This window comes from Salmo trutta, chromosome 16 (genome assembly GCF_901001165.1).
Source record: "Salmo trutta chromosome 16, fSalTru1.1, whole genome shotgun sequence".
In the NCBI taxonomy this organism is placed as follows: Eukaryota; Metazoa; Chordata; class Actinopteri; order Salmoniformes; family Salmonidae; genus Salmo; species Salmo trutta.
Genome location: NC_042972.1, coordinates 41,409,137 through 41,435,033, shown reverse-complemented (window position 1 = coordinate 41,435,033; position 25,897 = coordinate 41,409,137). Strand labels below are relative to the sequence as shown.

At 43.2% G+C, this 25,897-nt stretch overlaps 1 protein-coding gene across 3 annotated transcripts in view; it reads right to left on the bottom strand.

The window, feature by feature from the left end:
• Positions 1-5,825: 5,825 nt before the first annotated feature.
• Positions 5,826-25,897, bottom strand: part of ptprga (protein tyrosine phosphatase receptor type Ga) — a 271,602-nt gene continuing 251,530 nt past the window's right edge. For all 3 annotated transcript variants that reach the window (XM_029694392.1, XM_029694393.1, XM_029694394.1), the window contains 15 exons: positions 22,217-22,308; positions 16,869-16,965; positions 16,571-16,653; positions 16,240-16,374; positions 15,962-16,096; positions 15,639-15,811; positions 14,003-14,138; positions 13,464-13,610; positions 12,391-12,484; positions 11,973-12,049; positions 11,519-11,647; positions 10,866-11,012; positions 10,577-10,719; positions 9,736-9,871; positions 5,826-8,608 (listed from right to left, as the gene is read on the bottom strand). In XM_029694392.1, coding sequence (XP_029550252.1) covers positions 8,462-8,608; positions 9,736-9,871; positions 10,577-10,719; positions 10,866-11,012; positions 11,519-11,647; positions 11,973-12,049; positions 12,391-12,484; positions 13,464-13,610; positions 14,003-14,138; positions 15,639-15,811; positions 15,962-16,096; positions 16,240-16,374; positions 16,571-16,653; positions 16,869-16,965; positions 22,217-22,308 — 1,871 coding nt within the window. In that variant the 3' untranslated portion in view covers positions 5,826-8,461. The remainder of the gene's footprint in view (positions 8,609-9,735; positions 9,872-10,576; positions 10,720-10,865; positions 11,013-11,518; positions 11,648-11,972; positions 12,050-12,390; positions 12,485-13,463; positions 13,611-14,002; positions 14,139-15,638; positions 15,812-15,961; positions 16,097-16,239; positions 16,375-16,570; positions 16,654-16,868; positions 16,966-22,216; positions 22,309-25,897) is intronic.

The following is a 25,897-nucleotide window of genomic DNA, read 5'->3' as shown; positions in this document are numbered from 1 at the left end:
CTGCTTCGCCTCGCCAACGTCAACTCATGTGACTATTTGGTAGTCCGAAACATTTGTATTTGTATTTATTATGGATCCCCATTAGCTGCTGCCAAAGCAAAATGAAGGCAGTTTATACAATTTTAAAAACATTACATACATTCACAGATTTCACAACACACTTTGTGCCCTCAGGCCCCTACTCCACCACTACCACATATCTACAGTACTAAATTCATGTGTATGTATAGAGCAAATGTTATCGTGTGTGTGTGTGTGTGTGTGTGTATGTAAGTGTCTGTGCCAATGTTTGTGTTGCTTCACAGTCCCCGCAGTTCCATAAGATATTTTTTTTATCTGTTTTTTTAAATCTAATTTTACTGCTTGCGTCAGTTACTTGATGTGGAATAGAGTTCCATGTAGTCATGGCTCTATGTAGTACTGTGTGCCTCCCACAGTCTGTTCTGGATTTGTGGACTGTGAAGAGACCTCTTGTGGCATTTCTTGTGGGGTATGCATGGGTGTCCGAGCTGTGTGCCAGTAGTTTAGACAGACTGCTCGGTGCATTCAACATGTCAATACCTCTCATAAATAAAAGTAGTGATGAAGTCAATCTCTCCTCCATTTTCAGCCAGGAGAGATTGACATGCATATTATTAATATTAGCTCTCTGTGTACATCCAAGGGCTAGCTGTGCTGCCTTGTTCTGAGCCAATTGCAATTATTTCTAAGTCCTTTTTTGTGGCACCTGACCACACGACTGAACCATAGTCAAGGTGTGACAAAACTAGGGCCGTAGGACCTGCCTTGTTGATAGTGTTGTTAAGAAGGCAAAGGATCAATTTATTATAGACAGACTTCTCTCCATCTTAGCTACTACTGCATCAATATGTTTTGACCATGACAGTTTCCAATCTAGGGTTAGTCCAAGCAATTTAGTCATCTCAACATCTCAATTTCCACATTATTTATTACAAGAATTAGTTGAGGTTTAGGGTTTAGTGAGTGTTTTGTTCCAAATACAATGCATGTCGTTAGTAAAAATTTAAAAAAGCAAGGGGCCTAAACAGCTATCCTGGGGAATTCCTAATTCTAACTGGATTATATTTGAGAGGCTTCCATTAAAGAACACCCTCTGTGTTCTCTTAGACAAGTAACTCTTTATCCATATTAAAGCAGGGGGTGTAAATGTCACGACTTCCACCGAAGGTGGCTCCTCTCCCTGTTCGGGCGGTGCTCGGCGGTCGTCGTCGCCGGCCTACTAGCTGCCACCGATTCCATTTTCCTTTTCATTTAGTTCTGTCTGGTTTTACACACCTGTGTCTTGTTTTTTTGATTTCGGTTTATATTTCCCCGCAGCAGGTTAGGCTGTGTGCGGGATTATTTTGCTGTAGGCAACATGTAAGGGGTGTGTGCCTGCACCACGGGTGTTGTTTGTTGTTTGTACGGTACATGTTTACTGTGGACATTTTGCTTGTGGCATAACGGAGTTGAGATTTCTCCCCTGTATGTGTCGTTGTGTTTTTCGGATCTGCCAAAATAAACGGTGGATTTTCCTGGAACCCTTCTGCTCTCCTGCTCCTGATTCCACACACCGCCCTCCATCGAGAGGCTCTGTTACAGTAAAACCATAGCACATACGTTTTTCCAGCAGCAGACTATGATCGATAATGTCAAAAGCTGCACTGAAGTCTAACAAGACAACCCCCACAATCCTTTTATCATCAATTTCTCTCAGCCAATCATCAGTCATTTGTGTAAGTGCTGTGCTTGTTGAGTGTCCTTCCCTATAAGCATGCTGAAATTCTGTTGTCAATTTGTTTACTGTGAAATAGCATTGTATCTGGTCAAACACAATTTTTTCCAGAAGTTTACTAAGGGTTACAGGCTGATTGGTCGGCTATTTGAGCAAGTAAAGGGGGCTTTACTATTCTTGGGTAGCGGAATGACTTTAGCTTCCCTCCAGGCCTGAGGGCACACGCTCTCTAGTAGGCTTAAATTGAAGATGTGGCAAAATCGTCTGCTATTATCCTCAGTCATTTTCCATCCAGATAGTTGTCATTGTTGATAGACAACAAAAAAAAATCACCTCTTCCACACTGACTTTACAGAATTCAAATTACAATAGTTGTCTTTCATAATATGGTCCGATATACTTAGATGTGCAGTGTCAACGTTTGTTGCTGGCATGTCATCCCAAAGTTTTCTTATCTTGCCAATGAAAAAGTCATTAAAGTAGTTTGTAATATCAGTGGGCTTTGTGATGAATGAGCCATCTGATTCAATGAATGAAGGAGCCGAGTTGGCTTTTTTCCCCAAAATGTAATTTAAGCTGCCCCAAAGCTTTTTACTATCATTCTTTATATCATTTATCTTTGTTTCATAGTGTAGTGTAGTTTATTTTTATTTAGTTTAGTCACATGATTTCTTAATTTGCAGTACATTTGCCAATCAGTTGGGCTGCCAGATTTATTTGCCATACCTTTTGCCTCATCCCTCTCAACCATACACTTTTCCAATTCCTCATCAATCCAAGGGGATTTAACAGTTTTTACAGTCATTTTCTTAATGGGTGCGTGCTTATTAGTAACTGGAATAAGTAGTTCCATAAATGCATCAAGTGCAGCGTCTGGTTGCTCTTCATTACACACCACAGAACAGCAAATATTCTTTACATTATCAACATATGAATCACTACAAAACTTCTTGTAGGACCTCTTATACACTATATTAGGCCCAGCCTTTGGAACTTTGGCTTTCCTAGATATGGCTATTATATTGTGATCACTAGATCCTATGGATTTGAATACTGCTTTAAAGCAAATATGTGCAGCATTTGTAAAGATCAATACATGTTGATGATTTAATTCCTGTGCTGTTTGTAACTACCATGGTAGGTTGACTGACAACCTGATGTAGGTTGCAGGCACTGGTTACAGTTTTAAGTTTTTTCCATAGTGGGCAGCTTGATGATAACCAGTCAATATTTAAATCACCCAGAAAATATATTTCTCTGTTGATATCATATACATTATCAAGCATTTCACACATATTATCCAGATACTGACTGTTAGCACTTGGTGGTCTTTAGGTGAGGAAGATGAACATGTAGCCATATTACTTCAACAGTACTTAACATTAGATCATCTCTAAGTTTTACAGGAATGTGGTTCTGAATATAGACCACAAAACCACCTCCGTTGGCATTTCTGTCTTTTCGGTAGATGTTATAACCATGTATTGCTACCAGTGTATCATCAAAGGTATTATCTAAGTAAGTTTCAGAGATAGTCAGAATATGAATGTCATCTGTTACAAGCAAGTTATTGACTTCATGGACCTTGTTTCTTAGGCTACATATGTTAATATGGGCTATTTTTAGCACTTTTCTTAGTTGCTTGATTGTTTTTAATGCTTTACTTGGAAGCTTATCAGAGGTAGACTTACTCATGTTATTTACATTGGAGCTGATAGTGCAGGGTGAGCTGCATAAAGTGGCCTTCCTACTATTGCACACCGCCTCAGTGCTAACAGTGTAACTCTGGTTTATAGGCTCATGATTACTGCTTACAAAAGCTATAGGATAAACAAATGTATTCGGTGCAATTAGGGGTACATACATAAATTACTTCCATTGTGTTTGCCAATGCCCCTAGGATAATGTACATTTGTTGCAGCATTATGACGACTCATTGTCACAATGGTAGAGATTAACTGAGCTGGTCTTGGAACATTTACCAGCCATTGTTTCAACGCAGCCTTGAAATGTGTGGACAGAGTCCAGGAGCCAAGATGTTTGGATGGACACCGTCATTCCTGTAGAGCATCTTCTGTTTCCAAAATGTGTCAAAGTTATCAATAAAAGTGACTCCAGCAGAGCTACAGTAGTCTTTTAGCCAGATCTGTAATGTCTGCTGAATCTTTCACCCTCGCGGCCCAACGATGGTACTGGACCTGAAATTATTGGCCGTTTTTTGAAGTCTTTTAATGCTAAAATCAGTTCTTTAAAATCAATTTTATAAATGTTCCGAGCTAGCCCTCCTGATGTCGTTTGACCCCACATGGACTACGACAGTGTCAGCTCCCAACATCTGTGGTAGAACAGTCGGAAGCAGCCTTGTTATGTCCTGTACTCGTGCTCCTGGGTAGCACGGTCCACATTGTCCCGTAACAAAGCAAAGTAAACACAGCTCTGGCAACACTGAAAACGTTCAATAGCGGCCTCCATTTGAGACCGCCGAGACAGCTAGGCTAGCTGAGCTTTCGCGTCTCTCCCCCTATACAGAATCTGGCAGGATTCCGGGACAGATAGCAGCGCTCACAGCAATTTAACCCAACAGAGCCACAGGATTCAAAACAAAAAATAAAAGTATATAAAAACACTGTTAGCTTTTAAAATTAGGTCTTGAGTTCAGGTTTCGTTGTTCGACAGCGTTCAAAAACAGCAAACATACGTCGCGCTTGACCATGCTGTAGGTCATGTAACTGTTTGTTACATGCAAAATGCTTTGTGGACTTCACCGGACAGAGGTTGCTCTCCGGTTTTGTGATGAAACATGGGTGTGGTTGAATTTATTCTGCCGCTGTGTCTTCTTACTGTCTCGGCCTTCTGCCTATATATCACCGTTGCAAGGCATATGAACTAACAGGTTATAGAGCAAACAAAGAAATGATCACAATATGGCTTTTTCTCCTGGCTTGGCTTCCCCAGTGATTTTACCCACACACCACTACTGGCTCCCATTGACAATCAGGGAGGGCAGGGGAGTCTGCAGAGAGAGAATGTATTGTTAATTGGTTGTTATTTATTAGAGATCCCTTACCTCCAAAGTGAGGATGTCCTGGTATGAGAGTTGTCTTGTTCTGAGACAATTCTCCATTTTCTGCAAGTCCTGTCGTAGGAGATAGGAGTATGCCTTTCACAAATTCCTTTTACATAGCCTTAGAAGTCTATACCAGCGTTATCAACATGCACAATAAAATTAATGCACTGAAAGCGTGTATTCAGGTGGAGACAACCAGCGACATTTCTGAGAGGCATCTGGTAGATTAACCTGTTCCATACCTGGAGGGGTTGGGCATTTCTCTCATGTGCAGCTTCACCTGCTGCCTCCTCGTACTCTTCTGTTGCTCATATCGACTCTCCATCTGCTGAAGCAGCACACCTCTTTCCCTAGACTGACACAGATGGCATGGATGACTTCTTTTGGTTATAGCTAGCTAGCAATGCTTCCAATGTGTAAATGCAACATTCTCTAGTCATTCACGTAGAGCTAATTCAGAGCTAGCTATGTTTTTGTTGTGGATATTTAGCTAGTAAAAGTTGTTTATGACATTTAAAATAAACGTGGCATAACCTCATTAAAATAATCACAGCGGGAGCATGAACCACAAAATCCAAACAATCTTTAACAGTGTTGTTTGTCTGCTTTGTAAATCTGACAGCAATCCAATCATGACATTTTCAGTTACCTCCCTACCCCTGTAATTATTGCTTTGATGACCATTACACTTTCTATTGTGTAATTTAAGGCTAATCAAAAATCATCATAATTACTGTGCTTTACAATAATTTATGCTTCCATAATTACAGTACTCACGCATACTCTCACTGTTTAGCCTTGTGAACAGAACGTAAGCTCTTGAGATCAGGATGTGTAGGCCTATCGAAAACTACTTGGCTGTTCTGGGAAAGGTCTTCACTACTTTACCACTAGATGGAAACCTTGTATCTAATTATGTGATACAAGGATAGTGGAATGATAATGCTTGATTCCCAATATGATACAAATGGCTAAATCCAGTACACAAAGGCAAACATGGACCACACAAGGATTTCAACAAAGTACATTAAAACCCATATTTTATTTTAAGTATAGCAATACAATGTACATATTAAATAACACTATAATAGAATGCTTTGTAATAGCTTTCAACAAAAACGTTTTTTTTTCCTTCTTTTTTCTTATTTCAGGTTACAAAAGAGGAAGCAACCCCCCCCCCTCAAAATGGTCAATGGGAGGAAATTATTCAGTGACTTACTAGATCTATTCTATTGCACACTCTGACAACAGAAATATGAACATGAAAACAAAACAAAGTAATAACAATAATAATATCACAATCACTGCCTTAAAAGTTAATGGGAGGCGTGGAATTGTATTGGAATGTGATGACGACCACTAACAATGCACGAAGACTTGGTTTCCACGTTTCACCACAAAAGCAATGCAATGAAGGAGTTGAACTGAGAGAAAGAAAAATAGCTTTATATGAAAATATAAAATTCTATGATTATATACCATAGATACAAAGTTTCCAGAAAATGGTTGGTTATAGAAGCAACAAAATATGTACATTGTTTTCATGATCCACTAGTGTTTGTGTTTTGCAACACATTAACACACCTGACAGTGGACACTAAGCTCAGTGATGGAACAAGCGAAACTGAAAAAATGAAAAAAGCTAGTGCTTAACAATGCAAAATGCCTTCAGTGACAAAGGGACAAAAGTCAGCTGTTTACCCCAAATGTTGGAGTTATGACTTAATTCAATAGCCCTCCTTGGAAGGAGATGAAAGATGACAGGTAAAAAAAAGAAGGAATTAATGCATCTCTCTACTTTATTATTATTCCAATAATTGAGTGAGAAATTAGATATAATAAAATTGCAATGAGCTCCTCCTGTAGCAAAGGGAATTTCTAAACAAATACAAGTTATGACGGGTTTATGCAGAAAGTCCAGCATGTAAACTAAAAGATGCCAAATGAAGCAGAAGAAAACGTACACAGGATCATCATCCCTCACTCAGTCAACAGCCTACACATTACTGAAAGGAAATCAGACACAAATGAAATAAGCTCTCTCTCTCTCTATTATTTCTCTTGACGGAAATTAGTTAAGTCTTTGGTAAAAGTTACAAATCATAGGTATCATCTATGTTTTGTTGTGATAATCAAACACAAAATATTCTAATAGCATGGTCATTGTGCTGTTGAATTAATTCACATTTTCTTTCAAATGCAAATCACAGGTGGTCTCTCTTTCCTTCAGATAAATAAGGGAGGTATTTTTTTTAAAGTGATTCTGTCAGGAAATGAAGGGGTGGTGGTGGGAGTACAACAACTAAAATAGGGTCAATGAGTTAATGTGAATCACTCTAGTAAAACTGTCCTTGCTTAGGCCACTAAGTTCCCACCTGACTGAATCTGGAGCAAAACCATACGACAGTCATAGCATACAATCATAGCACACACAAGCAGAGTCAAGCAACGGTGAGGATTAGAAACTATGTACACAAGGCCGTGTGACGTGGGAGCATACCTGCTTCAGGATGAACAAGGGGATTATAAAAATACCTTCACCCAAATAATCAATTCAACAGGCAGGACACAGAAAATGGCAATTGGCTGTATCACGAGTATCCATTTTCTCAAAGAAGTTTCCACTCACACAAGGGCATTATCATTTCTTAATTTAACGAACTTCTATGACTCTGCGTTGACTATTAGCAGCAAGAAGCAAAAACCAACTGAGCCAGAAGGGGGTGTAAGTGTGCAGAAAATCAACACTGGCATTGAATAAGAGTGGTAAACTGTTGGATCAAGTGGGACTCAGAGGCAGGTCATGACATCGGACATCTACAAAATCACAAGTTATAATGATAAGGATATTCATATATGTGTACATATATCTATATATATATATTCAAAAGCATAATATGAATCATACAAAAAACAATACAAGTTCACAGTAGCTGTTATAATACCACCTTCAATATTCAAATGTGGGTTTGAATTGCTAATAAGATGCATAATGAAGATAAGGTGATACAAACAAAAGAAGAACAAACAACAAACAGAACCAATGACCCTATTGGCTGTAGGTGTGATTGAAACCAGACTGTTGAGTCTTGCAGCAAATGAGTGATATATGAGCCATATGAGTGAGCAGAGGAGAGAAGAGGAGAGGGGAGAGGAGAAGAGGTCTACTGTAGCGAAACCAGGTTGAAAGGGTTATTGATATGAACAGGAAGTTATGTCACTCTCGCTCCTCTGAGCCAGTAGGGAGCAAACGGAGCAATGTTTTTATTTTCTTTCTTACTTCTCTAAAGAAGTTGAGTGAGGGTTTTGCCATGGGATGTTGAAATAAGAGCTTAAGTGTAGTAGAACAGAGTCGATCAGCTTAGTATAGGCAGTAACACTGACATTATAGTGCAAACAAGAAAGACAGAAGTGTGTTTCGTTGTTGTGAACTCAAAAATGCAGCTGCAAACGTTCAGTAGGATAACATTAAGACGTAAAATGGCAAAAAATAAATATCAAAAACTTTTTATCAGTGTAAAAAAGTAATCAGGTTATTCATTTAACCAAGAGTCTGGCAAAAAAGGCCTCAAAGTATTGTCTTATAGTCCGTTTTACAAAGTAAGTGCCTCTCTCTCTGCGAGGGCCTGGGGCCACTCAGGATGGGTGGGTAGGGTCCTTCAGACGAGGGATTCCATGCTCTCTGCCTGGTCTGACTCATCCGACATGGCCATGGTACTGTTTCTGTCCAGCGACCATAAGCCAGAGCCATTCTCCTTGGTGCTGATCAGACTGAGCATAGCTTTATAAAGGTACTGGTACTGATCCTGTGGAGGGAGAGGGAAATGCTGTAAGGAAGGGTGCAAACTCCAAAAATGCAATCATGTAGCCAATTTGCATCTACACTATATATACAAAAGTATGTGGATATCAGCACAAGAACTGTTCATCGGGAGCTTAATGAAATGGGTTTCTTTGGCTGAGCAGCCACACACAAGCCTAAGATCACCATGCGCAATGCCAAGCGTCGGCTGGAGTGGTGTAAAGCTCGCCGCCATTGGACTCTGGAGCAGTGGAAACACGTTCTCTGGAGTGATGAATCACGCTTCACCATCTGGCAGTGCGAAGGACGAATCTGGGTTTGGCGGATGCTAACTGCCCGAATGCATAGTGCCAATAGCGTAGGGCTCCTGAGTGGCGCAGTGGTCTAAGGCACTGCATCTCAGTGCTAGAGGCATCACTACAGATCCTGGTTCGATCCCGGGCTGTATCACAACTGGCCATGATCGGGAGTCCCATAGGGCAGTGCACAATTGGACCAGCGTCCTCCGGGTTAGGGGAGGGTTTTGCTGGGGTAGGCCGTTACTGTCAATAAGAATTTGTTCTTAACTGACTTGCCTGGTTAAATAAAAAGGTTTGGTGGAGGAGGAATAATGGTCTGGGGCTGTTTTTCATGATTCGGGCTAGGTCCCTTAGTTCCAGTGAAGGGAAATTTTAAGGCTACAGCATACAATGACATTCTAGACAATTCTGTGCTTCCAAATTTGTGGTAACAGTTTGGGGAGGCCCTTTCCTGTTTCAGCATGACAATGCCCCGTGCACAAAGCAAGGTCCATACAGAAATAGATTGTCAGGACCTCAACCCCATCGAATACCTTTGGGATGAATTGGAACGCCAACTGTGAGCCAGGCCTAATAGCCCAAAATCAGTGGCCGACATCACTAATGCTCTTGTGGCTGAATGGAAGCAAGTCCCCGAAACAATTGTCCAACATCTAGTGGAAAGCCTTCCCAGAAGAGTGGAGGCTGTTATAGCAGCAAAGGGGGAGACCAACTCCATATTAATGGCATTGATTTTGGAATGCGATGTTTGACGAGCAGGTGTCCACATACTTTTGGTCATGTAGTGCATTTAATCTCTTCCATTTCATAACCATGCTACTAGTCTACTTACTATATCTGTGAATACTCCAGGCCTCATGAGGTTGATCATTTTGGCCACCTGATAGACGCCCACGGCACTCTCACTCTCCAGCTGCTGGGACAGGGTGGTGAGGGCACACAGCATGCCCGCTGACACTGCCCCGAACCTGGGGGACAGGAGAGGAACACACAGGGTTACTTCATAAGCCTTTAAACAGGACATAGACACACGTTCACAGAGAAGCATAGAGCCCAGAGAGGAACTGAACGTCAGACTGAAGATTTAAGGTACACTGCAGTAAATTAATTCCATGTGAGACGGCAAGAGGAGTTCAGCCCCTTAGAGAAAGAGGGACGTTCACAATGAAAAGGTTGCTGCTTTTATTAACAGCTTTGTCAAGTGCACTGGAGATACACAGCCTAACAACCATGTCTAACCAGCTAATGAATATGCAGATAATTACTACAGCCGTCTATCCAAAACCTCTTAGGGGGGGATACCATAGTAACGTTACAGAACTGAAATGCTCAATTAGTCCCTTTTTTCTCTGGGATGAGACAAGCAATCTTCATTATCCTAATGAATAAACATGACTAAAGCTGCACGTCTCGTCGTTGGGAGTGTTGTTCGTCGCCGCTCATGTCTGTCAATATTAAGCGACGTTCATTATTTCTAATTGGATGGCGTATCAGTGTACCTGGGGGTGGGACTCATTAGAAGTCATTCAATGGCTATGCTTAACAGGTATGCTGTAGATGTGAAAGTGTGGGTGGGTGTGTGTGTGAATAACAAAATGTTCTGTTGAAACAGTATACAGTTTACAGTATACAGTATTCAGTCTGTCATTAGGAACAGGACGTGACACACTCACTCGTCGTGTACTATGGTGGGTCCGTCTCTGGTCATAGCCTCCTCCTTGATGACATTGATGAGCTCAAAGGTGCTGCTGATGGGAGCGTCAGGGTTGGGCCATTTAGGGCACTGGAAGTGACGCACCTCCAACACGTAGTCATCCTGGGGAGGAACAGAAAGAGAGAAAGGGATAGGTTAGTGTATGTTAATGTATGTAGGTGTACATACAAAGACGCCCCCATCCACACACACGGACTGACTCATACACACAGAGGTAGGTCCATAAGCACCCACACACCACAGCGTACCTGTGTGGCCTCCAGGATGAAGTCGTGGATGATGATCTGCTCCTCGTTAGAAAGGCATAGTCTGTCTTTGCTGATAAGTGTGACAGTGAAGGCTTCACAGTTCATGGCCTCCTCTCGACTCGGCCAGTACACAAACTCATCCTCCGCCTAAAGACCCACAGCCAAATCATAAGGGGGGATTAGTATGAAATGGGAAAGGGAGGAGAGGGAGAGTAGGGGTGAGAAAGAAATTGAAAAACAAGGATGGGTTGAGTGAGACATTTCAGTTTAGTAGAATCACTGACAGTTTATTCTGAGAAAAGCAGTAGGTCCAAAACGAAACAAACTGTTAAAGGGACGGGAATGTGAGTGCAGAGGTGCCCCCAATCAGTGTTTGAAATCACAGAGAGTTAGTTAGAGAGACATATGGCTGACTGGAGCGACTGATACAGCTGCTGTCACTTCCAGTCCTCATCTCAATGCTTCTCACCCCAAAATGAGTGACTTCCTGTGTGAACACTGGGCCAAGGCTGGAAAAGACAATGCTTAGGGTGCTAAGGCAGCCTTTTAATAGACCAAAGATTAGGCTGATATCTGAACTGTTTTACCTTTAGTCTGTGTGCGTGTGTTTGTGTGTGTGTGAGTGCGTGTGCGTACGTGTGTGTGAGACCCACCAGCCCCTGGTTGTCCGGCAGCATGACAATGATCTGTGCGTTGTGGTCCCAGATCATCCTCCAGAAGTCTTTAGTGGTGTGGGGCAGAGGATGCTGGGTAATGATGAACTCATTGCTCCTGTAGTAGCCCTGTGGTGTCACAACAGAGATCAAGGGTTCAAGCAAGGGTTGCGTTGTGGTTAAGAGGAAAACAAGCCAGTGTGCCTCAGGCGATACCTGCCACAGCAGCAGCCTACCACTGCTTAAAACACCTTACAGCTAGCAGTCTACCTTTAGAATTCACAAAAGTCAACAACTCCAAGTCCATTCCTCTCAGTTGACAGCAATCAATGTCTATGAGACAAATGGATCTTACATCATAATATTTACATTTCTTGTTCAGTTGGTCCAGCCAGTGTGTGTGCCTGAGGGACAGTGAATGATTGACAGGGGAGGAACAGGAGGTGGTACTTACCATTATGTAAGATGCGTTAATGTAATCTGTGCCTTTCATACCAGGCAAAGGTGCCAACCCCACCCTCGCTCGCTCCGCTGCCATAGAGACACAGAGAGAACCAATCAGGGCACAGTGATCATAGAGCTATGCAGCAAACATGTTCTTATTGGTTTACAAAGCGAGTGAGTGATTTCTATGAAAAGCAGCCACAGCATACTGACTTAAAATAACTATAGTACGAGCATGGACCATAAACAACCAGTTATGTGACTAATTACTGTAGATTAATGACTTCCTGACCATGAATAGAGACTAGGGTCATCAGAAACAGAACACTGGAAAGCAGCAGTCTAGCCTGGAGCCAGTGCAATAGGTGAATATGGCCGTCAGGTGGTGCATGGATAATATAGTCATACAAGTTGAGTATTTGACTTACAGGGTACCACCGAGGAGTTGCGGTTCTTCTCTTTGTTGCACTCCTTCTGAGCACTGAAGCACTCCACAAACCTGGCGTTACACTGAGTCACCAACTGCAAACAAGTGAGGAGGTGAGAGGGCAAGAAAGAGGGACAGAGAGATTGATGAAAAGGGGGAGGAAGAAAGAGAGGGAGGTTAGATAACAATGATACAGTCAGGGTTGGAGTCAATTCCAGTCAATGCAAGTACACTGAAATTCCAATTCCAATTTTCTTCAATGCTAAACATTCTAGTAAATTCTTACTCAGATCAAATTCAGCTGAAGGAAAAAATTGTGTTTTCATCTTAACACTCCTGCCAAACGACACAATTACAACACTGCTAATTCTTTGGAGAGCAGAAATTAACATAGGCCTTTGGACATTTTTGGGATCTAAAAAACAAATAAATATTTTCTCCAAAAAATGATTAACTTCAAATCCAGCCTTGAGGCTAATTGCATTGAAATCACAATGGCTACCATTGAGCGTGCTCTTGCAAAACAATCTCGCCCGACCCTGGGCCGAATCAAATCACACCATGGAGGAGAATAATGAAAGACAATTACGATCTGAGCCTGTCATCAAACCAGGCGACAACCTAGACCCCCCCACTGTGATAAGAGGGTTCACATTGCCCTGGCAACAAGTGCAGTGAGTAGCGTTAGTCAAAGGGGGCACCCGGGGAAGAGAAGTACTCTTCCTCTAAATGTATTTCCATTCTAATTACATTTACGTCTCCAGTAATGGGCCCAGACAGAGATCAATCAAGACTTTGTGATGCTGAGAGACATCTTTAAGGAGACAGATATGACCCTGAGATCCCTGCGCTGGGAAAACATGGGAACGATGGAGAGCTGAGGGAAGTGAGAGAATAGAGGGGTACAGAGAGAGTACGAAGAGAGAGAGGTATGGAGAGAGACAGAGAGAGAGAGATATATGCAGGCAGAAAAAGATAGATTCAGAGAAAATCTGTTTGAGAGAGAAGGAGCATGATAGGCAGATAGAGAAAGCGAGAAAGGGCTCAGTAAGACTGAGAAGGAGCTGCTCAGACCTTAAACTGTTTCTCCAGCCGAGTCTTGCCGCCCACCCCAGGTGTAAGGATACTGTTGACATAGCTGTGCAGCTGGCTGGACAACACCTCTGTCTCCTTCCCCATGATGGCCTCAATCAACACATCATGAATGAAGATATACTGCTCCTATAGGCCAAGCAAGACGGAGAGAAGCAACACCAAGTCAGACACGCAGACAGTGGCAGTACAGCTCTTTGTAAAGAAATGATGACAATGGCTATGGTCCTTTGGTCCTAGACAACAGTGGCTATGTGATGCATGCCTGTCCAGTAATTACAAAGAGGGATATGGACAGATTAAAACACAGCTGCATAAGACAGATAAGAAAGACATCATTTGCTTTCACACAGATGCTCAAGTGAACAGAATGTCACATAGTGAGTATAGAAGGGTGTTCACACACACACACACACACACACACACACACACACACACACACACACACACACACACACACACACACACACACACACACACACACACACACACACACACACACACACAAAAACTGGACCCACCTCTGTTTGTACCAGGTAGTTGCGCTGGGTCCGGATGTGTTTGAGGAAGCCCAGGACGTTGACTGTGCTTTTGTCCTTGATCTGCTGCAGCATGCTGTCTATGACGATGTAGGTCCCTGTCCGGCCCACACCCGCACTGCAGACACACAGGAACACACACATTGGAACAAAGCCCTTCAGGAACATGGACGAAAATGTCAATGACAGCAGCAGACCAATTAATAACTCAGCTGTCTTCAAAACCAGTCCATGTCTACTACAGCAATGTTCTATTCTAGCTGGTTCTTAATTGATCGCATCATGTCATTGGCTGGCCAGTGTCTAGTCACCTGGTTCTCCAGATCTAAACCAGTTGCTGATGAATGAGGTTCATGGTTATAAACCAGCAGACACAGTGACAAGCAAGGTTTGGAGCTGGGTAGAGCTGCTCCCGAGTGGCGCAGCGGTCTAAGGCACTGCATCTCAGTGCAAGAGGCGTCACTACGGTTCCTGGTTCGAATTCAGGCTGTATCACATCCGGCCGTGATTGGAAGTCCCATAAGGCGGCGCACAATTGGCCCAGCATCGTCCAGGTTTGGCCGGAGTAGGCAATCATTGTAAATAAGAACTGACTTGTTAAATAATTGTTTCATTTTTTTAATAAATAAAAAAAACTCTTGGAGATGTCATACAGTACAAACTCCTATAAGACAGGCCTGAACAGTCTGACCCCTAACAGGCCTATCTCTACCTCCTAGGTTGACTTCCCTCTCCTCATGTCAGGGTCCTGTGCATACAGTATAGTGTGAGTTAATGAGAGGAGAGGAAGCAGACGGCTTTAATCATAAATAGAGTCCATGTTCAGCAGGAGAGAAGCCAGTCGCCAGCACTGACAGTGAGACACAGGGTCCACCCAGGTCACAGGCACAGTAATGAGGACCTTTATGTGTGTGTGTGTGTGTGTGTGTGTGTGTGTTTGTGTGTGTGTGTGTGTGTGTGTGCCTGGCATAACTGTATAGTTGAGTGTGTAGACACAGCGGGCTCTGCCTGTGAAGGGCCATTATCTAACAGCGCAGGACAGTATGACGTTAGAGACCATTACTCTCATTACAGAGGAGGGAACTTTCACTGGACAATTACAGTCCATTTCCCTGCCTGCACACCGCATTACTGCCTTAAACACAGACTTAGATAACCACGGATGGGATCCCTGGCTCTCAGGTAACAAAGGAAGTGCAGAGGAGCTGAAGTGGAAATGATAGTGTATATTTCAGACTGCAGTACATATTATAGCATGGCCCTATGCTACGTCACATAACAGCACGCGAAGGGCTTTTTAATCTCAGCCGTGCCAAATCATACTGATTTATTGGCTGAAACACTTATGTACCGAGCTTTAGCACAACAACAGATGTTTTCAGAGGTGAAAATCAATAAATTAGACTCGAGTAAATCATTCAACTGTCTTATATTGACACTTACGTTTTTTGGGCTCATTATTTCTCATAACCTTTATTTTCCTTTTTTTGTTCTTCTCATGCTTGATTAATATTTTAGACAGCAGTTTAAAAAAATTGTATTTTGCTCACTAACACTTATTTAGTCTTCTCCCCCTTAAAAAATGTTTTCCTATAAGAATCCCTGACCCGCACAGTACCTGCAGTGGACCAGCATAGGGCCCATCTCTGGGGCTTGGGAGGCAGAGGACCTCCTGACAAACGTGAGCACGGGCAGCGTGTACTCAGGGACACCCATGTCAGGCCACTGGGTGTAGTGGTACTGAACCACTGTCCTCTCACTCTGACGCCCCTTAGGATTCCCCTTCTGACCCTGAGCGAGAGGGAGGGAGGAAGAGGGAGGAGGGCGATAGAGAGAAGTCCCATTGATTAGTATCTTCCACATGATGAGAAGCAGATATCATGTTAGTCACTTTTCAAGAACACTGAGACTAGTAGAACAGGATGTACTACAGTCGCTGACCTTTTTTACTTTCGCGTTGCGCACAGTGAAGCGTCGTAGCGTGTAGCAAGCGTGCACTTTGGTGCTCTTTAGCGTGACCACAATGTTTCCATACTCCTCGCTGTTCTCTGTGGGCCAGTACTGGTCACATTTTCTCTGCAGGGACACAACACACAGGGTTAGGACCACTCATTTCAATGAATCACAACGAAACCAAAATGTTATTACATGGTCACTAAAAAGTCATTACTATTTCAGTACTGAGAGGAAGGAGATCTATTGAATCGTAGTGTACATACCCTTCCTTTCTCCACCAGGTTGGTGATCATGACGATGATACCAGTGTTCTGTTCCCACACCATCCTCCAGAAGTCCTCGAAGGTGGACTTGAGAGGGCCCTGGGCCGCGATGTAGGCCTTGGGCTTGTTATAGCCCTACCATACAGAGGGAAACATGGTGCGAGGCCATTCAGAACACAAACACTATTCAAAGATACTGCCTTGCTTTGAACTTCAATCGATTACACATACTGTACACACATGTATGCAATACGTGGTGCACAAACTAACTCTCACACAAATACACACTTACACGACCAAACCAGATGGCCCATAAGAGATACACACTCACATCAACATAATTGGCATTGATGTAGTCGCTGTGTTTGGAGTCCTTCCCAGCTAAAGGCCGTAGCTTCACCCGACTGTGGTCGTCTGGAGGAGAGAGACAGGGACAGTTAGAAGTGTGTGTGTGTGTGTGTGTGTCACATTCCTAGCACTACATATTCTGACAGTTCTGAAGACACCAGTAGTCTAGACGATGACAGCTGTACTCTGACAAGCAGTAACTGTGTGACATAAAGCATCAGTGCAGTCGTGTGACAGGCTGTCACGGTCCTGTATTGTGGTGTGTGGCGTGCACTACTCACAGGCCACGATGTTGATGTATCTGTTCTTGTGCTTGTTGTCTGGATGGTTGGAGTGCTCCGACGTGATCTTCATGTCCACCGTGCATCGCTGCACCTCCTGTGGTAGCGAGAGAGACACACACCAAGGGTGACATTTTGGAACGCGGCGAAAAGAGAGGTTTTGACATAAATGCCGGCGCTGTGAGTTATGCAGGCATTTCTGGTGACGTCTACAGAATTTTACGCTGTCAGAATGTGGTCGACACAGTGACAGACACAGGGCAGATGTCTCTCTCTCTCTCTCTCTCTCTCTCCTTAAGCAGAAGTTGACATGTTCTCTGCCCTTTAGTGGTGTCACACACTCAGCTAACCATCACGCAATCTTCCCAAACCTCAGCTGCTCCCAGTTCCAGTAAAACCATAAAGCATGCCACCGACTGAGAAGCTTCATGTAGCAAATTTATCAACCGTCCTTTAAACCCACGGCAGAAAACATGCCAAAGATGCTCATATTATCTGTCTCTATCCCATCAGAAAACCAGAGAATGCATTAGCATTATGCTCCATCAGTATCATAGCAACCAGTACATGGAAATGTTTTATGACAAACCAACAACAGTAGTCTGGCCTTCTGGCAGTAATAGGTAACGTTATGGTCGACCAAAGCCCTCAGTTTAGCTTTAGCCCCTCAGTTATTTACAGATCAACAACCTTGTTTTAGCTTTATAGATATCTCTCTCTGCATGGTACAAAAATGAATACTCATTTATTCTGGGCACAGTGGAAGAATTCAGACCCCTCATTAAGGCAGATAAATATATATATAATGAGGACAGTGAGACGGGGTACATACTGATTGGAAAGCCACTGGTTGATGTGACCACCAGATGACATGTATACATACAGTACATTACACACAGGCGTGCACACAAGCAGTCACACACACACACACACACACACACACACACACACACACACACACACACACACACACACACACACACACGTTCATGCACGCACATGCATATACACAAGTACACACACAGAACACAGAAATAGCTGCCTACTGGTCCAATTACAGTGTGTAAGCCAATGGGGGTGGTGGCATTACAGAATGAGATACTACAAAGTAGAAGATCTCTAGCCAACACCAGGGATAATTCAACCACACTGGACATATGTAGACATTATAATGACAAGAAGGTTATAGATAACCCAAGAACCCCGTCTGTCAATATGATGTGAAAGGCATAAGGGTACAAAGAGTTATTTTCATGTCCTATGAGACATGGTGCAAATGGACACATTTATATTCACCAAAGTCCTAAGTCATGTCAGGTAACCAACATGCTGATATGTCTTCTGAATTTGTTTTACTATAATCTCCCTGTACCTCTATCGGTATGCAGTGTGCATTTCAGCCACCCCACCCCCCCAGCTATCCAAGCCCAGCCAAACCCATTCTCCAGTCTCTCCCCCTGTCTTTACTCATCCTACCCACGTCTCCCTGGTGCCCGGCTGGACAAAGCCACTTGTCAGGGCCCTAAGACCCTCCAGCCAAAGGGGTTTCGCTCCGCTACCTTCCCCCTTTCTCCTGCCTCCTTCCTGGGGACAAATAAAGAGCCGTGGAGCGCACGGAGCACTCCATTCACCCAGGAGAGGGGCCCCCCCTTAAACCTTAAAGCACTTCCAAGTGTCCATCACACTGGCCTGGACAACAAGGGGATGGTGGTGGGAGTGGGGGGAGGAGGTTTTGCTAGCCCCATGAGAAAACTTAGTGTAGTGCAGAACAGACACACCTCCTTCTTCTGGGGAGGGGGCCACTAAGGAATTCTGAGTGGTTTGCTAAGGGCTGAGAAAGTAAGGGTGGGAGAAGAAGAAGAAGGAGAAGAAGAAGAAGAAGAAGAAGGAGAAGAAGAAGAAGGAGAAGAAGAAGAAGGAGAAGAAGAAGAAGGAGAAGAAGAAGGAGAAGAAGAAGAAGAAGAAGAAGGAGAAGAAGAGAAGAAGAGAAGAAGAAGGGAGAAAGAGGGCAGCAGAAATGGTTTCTAAAACCACAGTGATAGAACTAGGAGAGGTAGACTATTAAAAGCACAAATAGCTGCTAGCATGTGATCAAAATCTCCCTCAAAATAATCAAGTTGTAGGACCATTGACTCAGACTTTAGAGGTAGGCTATAGTGCTCTGAATGAAACATGACTGTCTGTCCTAAAGGCAGTGTCTGTCCTAAACCCAGGCACAGAGCATTATTGATCCTCCATTCAGCTTTCTGACTCTGATCCACACATAACACAAGGTTATTATTGGTTTAGTGAGTAATGTGACAGACAGAGGTTTCCAGCCTGATCACTCACTCACTGACTCACTGACTCACTCACTCACTCACTCACTGACTCACTCACTCACTCAGCCGGAGACACAAGTATAAATGAGCTAAAAGGCCTCTCCCAAATCATCTGCTCCATGACCATTAGCAGCACTATGGAAACCTTAAACAGTCCACAAGCACGCACAAACACATGGACACAAATTCTGCCTTCACTCACACGGCAAACCAAACCAAACACAACACATTAACATAGCAAGTCAATGAGTGGTTAGAGCTAGAGCACAGGTCACCTGACTAACTCTAACAATCTCTTACCCACCTGGCTAACTACCTCTAACCCACCTGGCTAACTACCTCTAACCCACCTGGCTAACTAACTCTAATCCACCTGGCAAACTAACTCTAACCCACCTGGCTAACTAACTCTAACCCAGCTGGCTAACTAACTCTAATCCACCTGGCTAACTAACTCTAACCCACCTGGCTAACTAACTCTAACCCACATGGCTAACTAACTCTAACCCACCTGGCTAACTAACTCTAACCCACCTGGCTAACTAACTCTAACCCACATGGATAACTCTAACTCTAACCCACATGGATAACTCTAACTCTAACCCACATGGATAACTCTAACCCACCTGGCTAACTCTAACCCACCTGGCTAAGTAACTCTAACCCACCTAGCTAACTAACTCTAACCAACATGGATAACTCAAACTCTAACCCACCTGGCTAGTTAACTCTAACCCAGCTGGCTAACTAACTCTAACCCACCTGGCTAACTAACTCTAACCCATATGGATAACTCAAACTCTAACCCACCTGGCTAATTAACTCTAACCCACCTGGCTAATTAACTCTAACCCAGCTGGCTAACTAACTCTAACCCAGCTGGCTAACTAACTCTAACCCAGCTGGCTAACTAACTCTAACCCAGCTGGCTAACTAACTCTAACCCACCTGGGTAACTAACTCTAACCCACCTGGATAACTAACTCTAACCCACCTGGTTAATTAACTCTAACCCACCTGGCTAACTAACTCTAACCCACCTGGCTAACTAACTCTAACCCACATGGATAACTCTAACTCTAACCCACATGGATAACTCTAACTCTAACCTACCTGGCAAACTAACTCTAACCCAGCTGGCTAACTAACTCTAACCCACCTGGCTAACTAACTCTAACCCACCTGGCTAACTAACCCTAACCCACATGGATAACTCTAACCCACCTGGCTAAGTAACTCTAACCCACCTAGCTAACTAACTCTAACCAACATGGATAACTCAAACTCTAACCTACCTGGCTAACTAACTCTAACCCACCTGGCTAATTAACTCTAACCCAGCTGGCTAACTAACTCTAACCCACCTGGCTAACTAACTCTAACCCACATGGATAACTCAAACTCTAACCGACCTGGCTAATTAACTCTAACCCAGCTGGCTAACTAACTCTAACCCAGCTGGCTAATTAACTCTAACCCAGCTGGCTAACTAACTCTAACCCAGCTGGTTAACTAACTCTAACCCAGCTGGCTAACTAACTCTAACCCAGCTGGCTAACTAACTCTAACCCAGCTGGCTAACTAACTCTAACCCACCTGGATAACTAACTCTAACCCACCTGGCTAACTAACTAACCCACATGGATAACTCTAACTCTAACCCACATGGATAACTCTAACTCTAACCCACATGGATAACTCTAACTCTAACCCACCTGGCTAACTAACTCTAACCCACCTGGCTAATTAACTCTAACCCACCTGGCTAATTAACTCTAACCCACCTGGCTAACTAACTCTAACCCACCTGGCTAACTAACTCTAACCCACCTGGCTAACTAACTCTAACCCACCTGGATAACTAACTCTAACCCACCTGGCTAACTAACTCTAACCCACCTGGCTAACAATCTCTAACCCACCTGGCTAACTAACTCTAACCCACCTGGCTAACTAACTCTAACCCACCTGGCAAACTACCTCTAACCCACCTGGCAAACTACCTCTAACCCACCTGGCAAACTAACTCTAACCCAGCTGGCTAACTAACTCTAACCCACCTGGCTAACTAACTCTAACCCACCTGGCTAACTAACTCTAACCCACATGGATAACTCTAACTCTAACCCACATGGATAACTCTAACCCACCTGGCTAACTCTAACCCACCTGGCTAAGTAACTCTAACCCACCTAGCTAACTAACTCTAACCAACATGGATAACTCGAACTCTAACCCACCTGGCTAATTAACTCTAACCCAGCTGGCTAACTAACTCTAAACCAGCTGGCTAACTAACTCTAACCCACCTGGCTAACTAACTCTAACCCACATGGATAACTCAAACTCTAACCTACCTGGCTAATTAACTCTAACCCACCTGGCTAATTAACTCTAACCCAGCTGGCTAACTAACTCTAGCCCAGCTGGCTAACTAACTCTAACCCAGCTGGATAACTAACTCTAACCCACCTGGATAACTAACTCTAACCCACCTGGATAACTAACTCTAACCCACCTGGCTAACTAACTCTAACCCACCTGGCTAACTAACTCTAACCCACATGGATAACTCTAACTCTAACCCACATGGATAACTCTAACTCTAACCCACCTGGCTAACTAACTCTAACCCACCTGGCTAATTAACTCTAACCCACCTGGCTAATTAACTCTAACCCACCTGGCTAACTAACTCTAACCCACCTGGCTAACTAACTCTATCCCACCTGGCTAACTAACTCTAACCCACCTGGATAACTAACTCTAACCCACCTGGCTAACTAACTCTAACCCACCTGGCTAACTAACTCTAACCCACCTGGCTAACTAACTCTAATCCACCTGGCTAACTAACTCTAACCCACCTGGCTAACTAACTCTAACCCACCTGGCTAACTAACTCTAACCCACCTGGATAACTCTAACTCTAACCCACCTGGCTGAGATGCTATGCTAGTCCAACTCCAGCCAGTCTATTGTGGGGTTAAGAGATCTTATAAAACAACAGAGAGAGCATTTATTTACCTCAAAGTCCTCTGAGAAGCCATGCTGGTTGTTGGAGTAGAGCTCTGAGATATGTTTGATGAACTGCTTGACAGGGATGGCCTCCATGTCATCTGAAAGGGAGACAATACCACACAATTAGACACTTAGTCAGAAACACACAGTCATACACACACAGTTCAAGTTCAGCACACACTTGTGTCTGGGGAATACATGGGAAAGTTTAGCAGAGGAACTGAGGTACATCCTCAAGATATCAACAGGTTTAATGTACACTACAATGTTTACACCAAAACTCTCTACACTATCTCTAGAATCTCTGTTACCTGTAATACCTGTTGAATATCTGTATTGAATATCTACAGTTAAAGTCAGAAGTTTACATACACCTTAGCCAAATACATTTAAACTCAGTTTTCACAATTTCTGACATTTAATCCTAGTACAACTTCCCTGTCATAGGTCAGTTAGGATCACCACTTTATTTTAAGAATGTGAAATGTCCAAATAATAGTAGAGAGAATGATTTATTTCAGCTTTTATTTCTTTCATCACATTCCCAGTGGGTCAGAAGTTTACATACACTCAATTAGTATTTGGTAGCATTACCTTTAAATTGTTTAACTTGGGTCAAACGATTCAGGTAGCCTTCCACAAGCTTCCCACAAGCTTCCCACATTCCTCCTGACAGAGCTGGTGTAACTGAGTCAGGTTTGTAGGCCTCCTTGCTTGCTCACACTTTTTCAGTTCTGCCCACAAATGTTTGAGAGGATTGAGGTCAGGGATTTGTGATGGCCACTCCAATACCTTGACTTCGTTGTCCTTAAGCCATTTTGCCACAACTTTGGAAGTATGCTTGGGGTCATTGTCTATTTGGAAGACCCATTTGCAACCAAGCTTCAACTTCCTGATTTATGTCTTGAGATGTTGCTTCAATATATCCACATCATTTCCCTCTCTCATCATGCCATCTATTTTGTGAAGTGCACCATCCCCTCCTGCAGCAAAGCACCCCCACACCATGATGCTGCCATCCCCATGCTTCACGGTTGGGATGGTGTTCTTCGGCTTGCAAGCCTCCCCCTTTTTCCTTCAAACATAACGATGGTCATTATGGCCAAACAGTTCTATTTTTGCTTCATCAGACCAGAGGACATTTCTCCAAAAAGTATGATCTTTGTCCCCATGTGCAGTTGCAAACCGTAGTCTGGCTTTTTCATGGTGGTTTTGGAGCAATGGCTTCTTCCTTGCTGAGCGGCCTTTCAAGTTATGTCGATATAGGACTCATTTTACTGTGGATATAGATACTTTTGTACCTGTTTCCTCCAGCATCTACACAAGGTCCTTTGCTGTTTTTCTGGGATTGATTTGCACTTTTCGCACCAAAGTACGTTCATCTCTAGGAGACAGAACGCGTCTCCTTCCTGAGCGGTATGGCAGCTGCGTGGTCCCATGGTGTTTATACTTGAGTACCTTCAGGTGTTTGGAAATTGCTGAAATGGCAGATTTATTTTGATTTTCCCATGATGTCAAGCAAAGAGGCACTGAGTTTGAAGGTAGGCCTTGAAATACATCCACAGGTTCACCTCCAATTGACTCAAAAGATGTCAATTAGCCTATCAAAAGCTTCTAAAGCCATAACATCATTTTCTGGAATTTTCCAAGCTGTTTAAAGGCACAGTCAGCTTAGTGTATGTAAACTTCTGACCCACTGGAATTGTGATACAGTGAATTATACATGAAATAATCTATCTGTAAACAATTGTTGGAAAAATTACTTGTGTCATGCACAAAGTAGATGTCCTAACCGACGTGCCAAAACTGTAGTTTGTTAACAAGAAATTTGTGGAGTGGTTGAAAAACGAGTTTTAATGACTGAAACATAAGTGTAAACTTCAACTTCAACTGTATCTAGAACTTAAAAGACAGAGTGATGCAACACATGCAGGAAAGCAGCAGGAAGCTACATCAAAACGAACAAAGGAGAGGTGAGAGTGATTGCTGCGCCGTCTACTCTTCCATTCACTATGCTATGTTAAATATTTCACCAATATTTCACCAAGACAAATGAAAGAATGTGTTATTAATGTCCAGCAGCTTATGTTTCGTATAGGTGAACTAAGTTCACAGCTTTCATCTCAAGCAGAGTCATTAATGATTCACAGTCTCAATCTGGTCCTTGTTTTATCTACTTCTTCACAAAACGGGGTAAAAATAGCGAAAGGGAGATTTCCCAGGGAGTGTGATGGTGGAGAGTAATCAGGGAGACGGAGCTCATCTTAGTGAATGTTCTGTCCTAACTGTGCCTGTGGGAACCCCTCTAAACGCTTGTTTAGTGAGACATACGGCGAGTTGGGCTGAACGAATGTTTCATCCACAGGCACCAAATGGGAAATCACACACTCAAACATGTGTATGAACACACACACACCTACTGTATGCACGCACACACTTACTTACACGCACGCACACAAACACAAGTACGTGCGCATGCGCGGGGGCACGTGCGCACATACACACAGAGCGAATGTTTCATACAGCCAACTTAAGGGAAATGGCAGTCTATACTTTTAGATCTTAGTCTAAATGATAACGGTACTTCATAGGACATGCTGTACCCCCCTCTGTGTCCTGCTCATTAAATATTGACACACACGCCAGAGAGGAATATTTAAGTATGCAAATGCCGCTAATCATATCCTTACAGTAGACACAACATATGGAAATAAAAGGAGGTTCAAGATGTCAAACAGCTTCCTGAAACAATGTATTAGACATAATTGTCAAAAAACGGTGGCTTTGAAAAATGATAGTTGGAAATACAATGGAGTAAAATACCGTGGTGTGTGGTATGTCTCTGGTAGTTAGGTATGTGGTGCGTTTCTCTGCTACTCATTTTATCATGAGGTTGAAATCCCCAGAGAGAGAGAGATGTCAGGGAGGATTAGAGAGGTGGTGGGGGTGGTGGGGGGTTTCAGTTGAGACAATTAGTGCCGTGAGAAGCAGGTTAACAATTATGGTCATATATGGCCATCCCCTCACTGCTGCTCGTTTTCCCATAGGTCTCTGCAGACCCACTGGGGTTGTTGAAGCCCCATACACACTGAGTCATGGCAAACACAATATGATTCAGTCTACTGTATTTACAGCTTTATCTGAGAGAATTAACAAGTAATCTTTAGCTTCATTTCTGCACAAATCAATTTAAAGAAAAAGTATGCCTATTTCAGTCCTCCAAACCCATGATCAAGATACAAACAACCCACAAACAACCCTCTAATCAACATTAGGCTATTCTAGAAACACTGTCTTACAGTCTAATAAAGCCACATACCTGTTGATACCTCTTTAGGAGTTACAATCTGCTGGGGAGAATGTAGAGTACTGAAGTAGGTTCTCAAAGTTAAGACCCTTTTAAGGAGGAGGAGAGTGCTCTTCTGGTGCCTACTTTATAAGCCTGCCCTGTCCATGTTCTGGGAAGTGCTTTGCCATTGACTTAAATAGGCACATTGGACACAGCTCTCTGTGCCAACGCCCATTGTGAAGGGCAGTCAGTCAGTCCAAATGGATTTGGACGCTGGGGGAAAATCTTGGATATAAGAGGAGATGTTAGATATGGAAGAGGGGGTCTTTGAGGGTCAATCTCCATGCCTCTTAGGTTTGATCCACTGGCTGGACAGAGTGAGAGAGAGAGAGATCCAG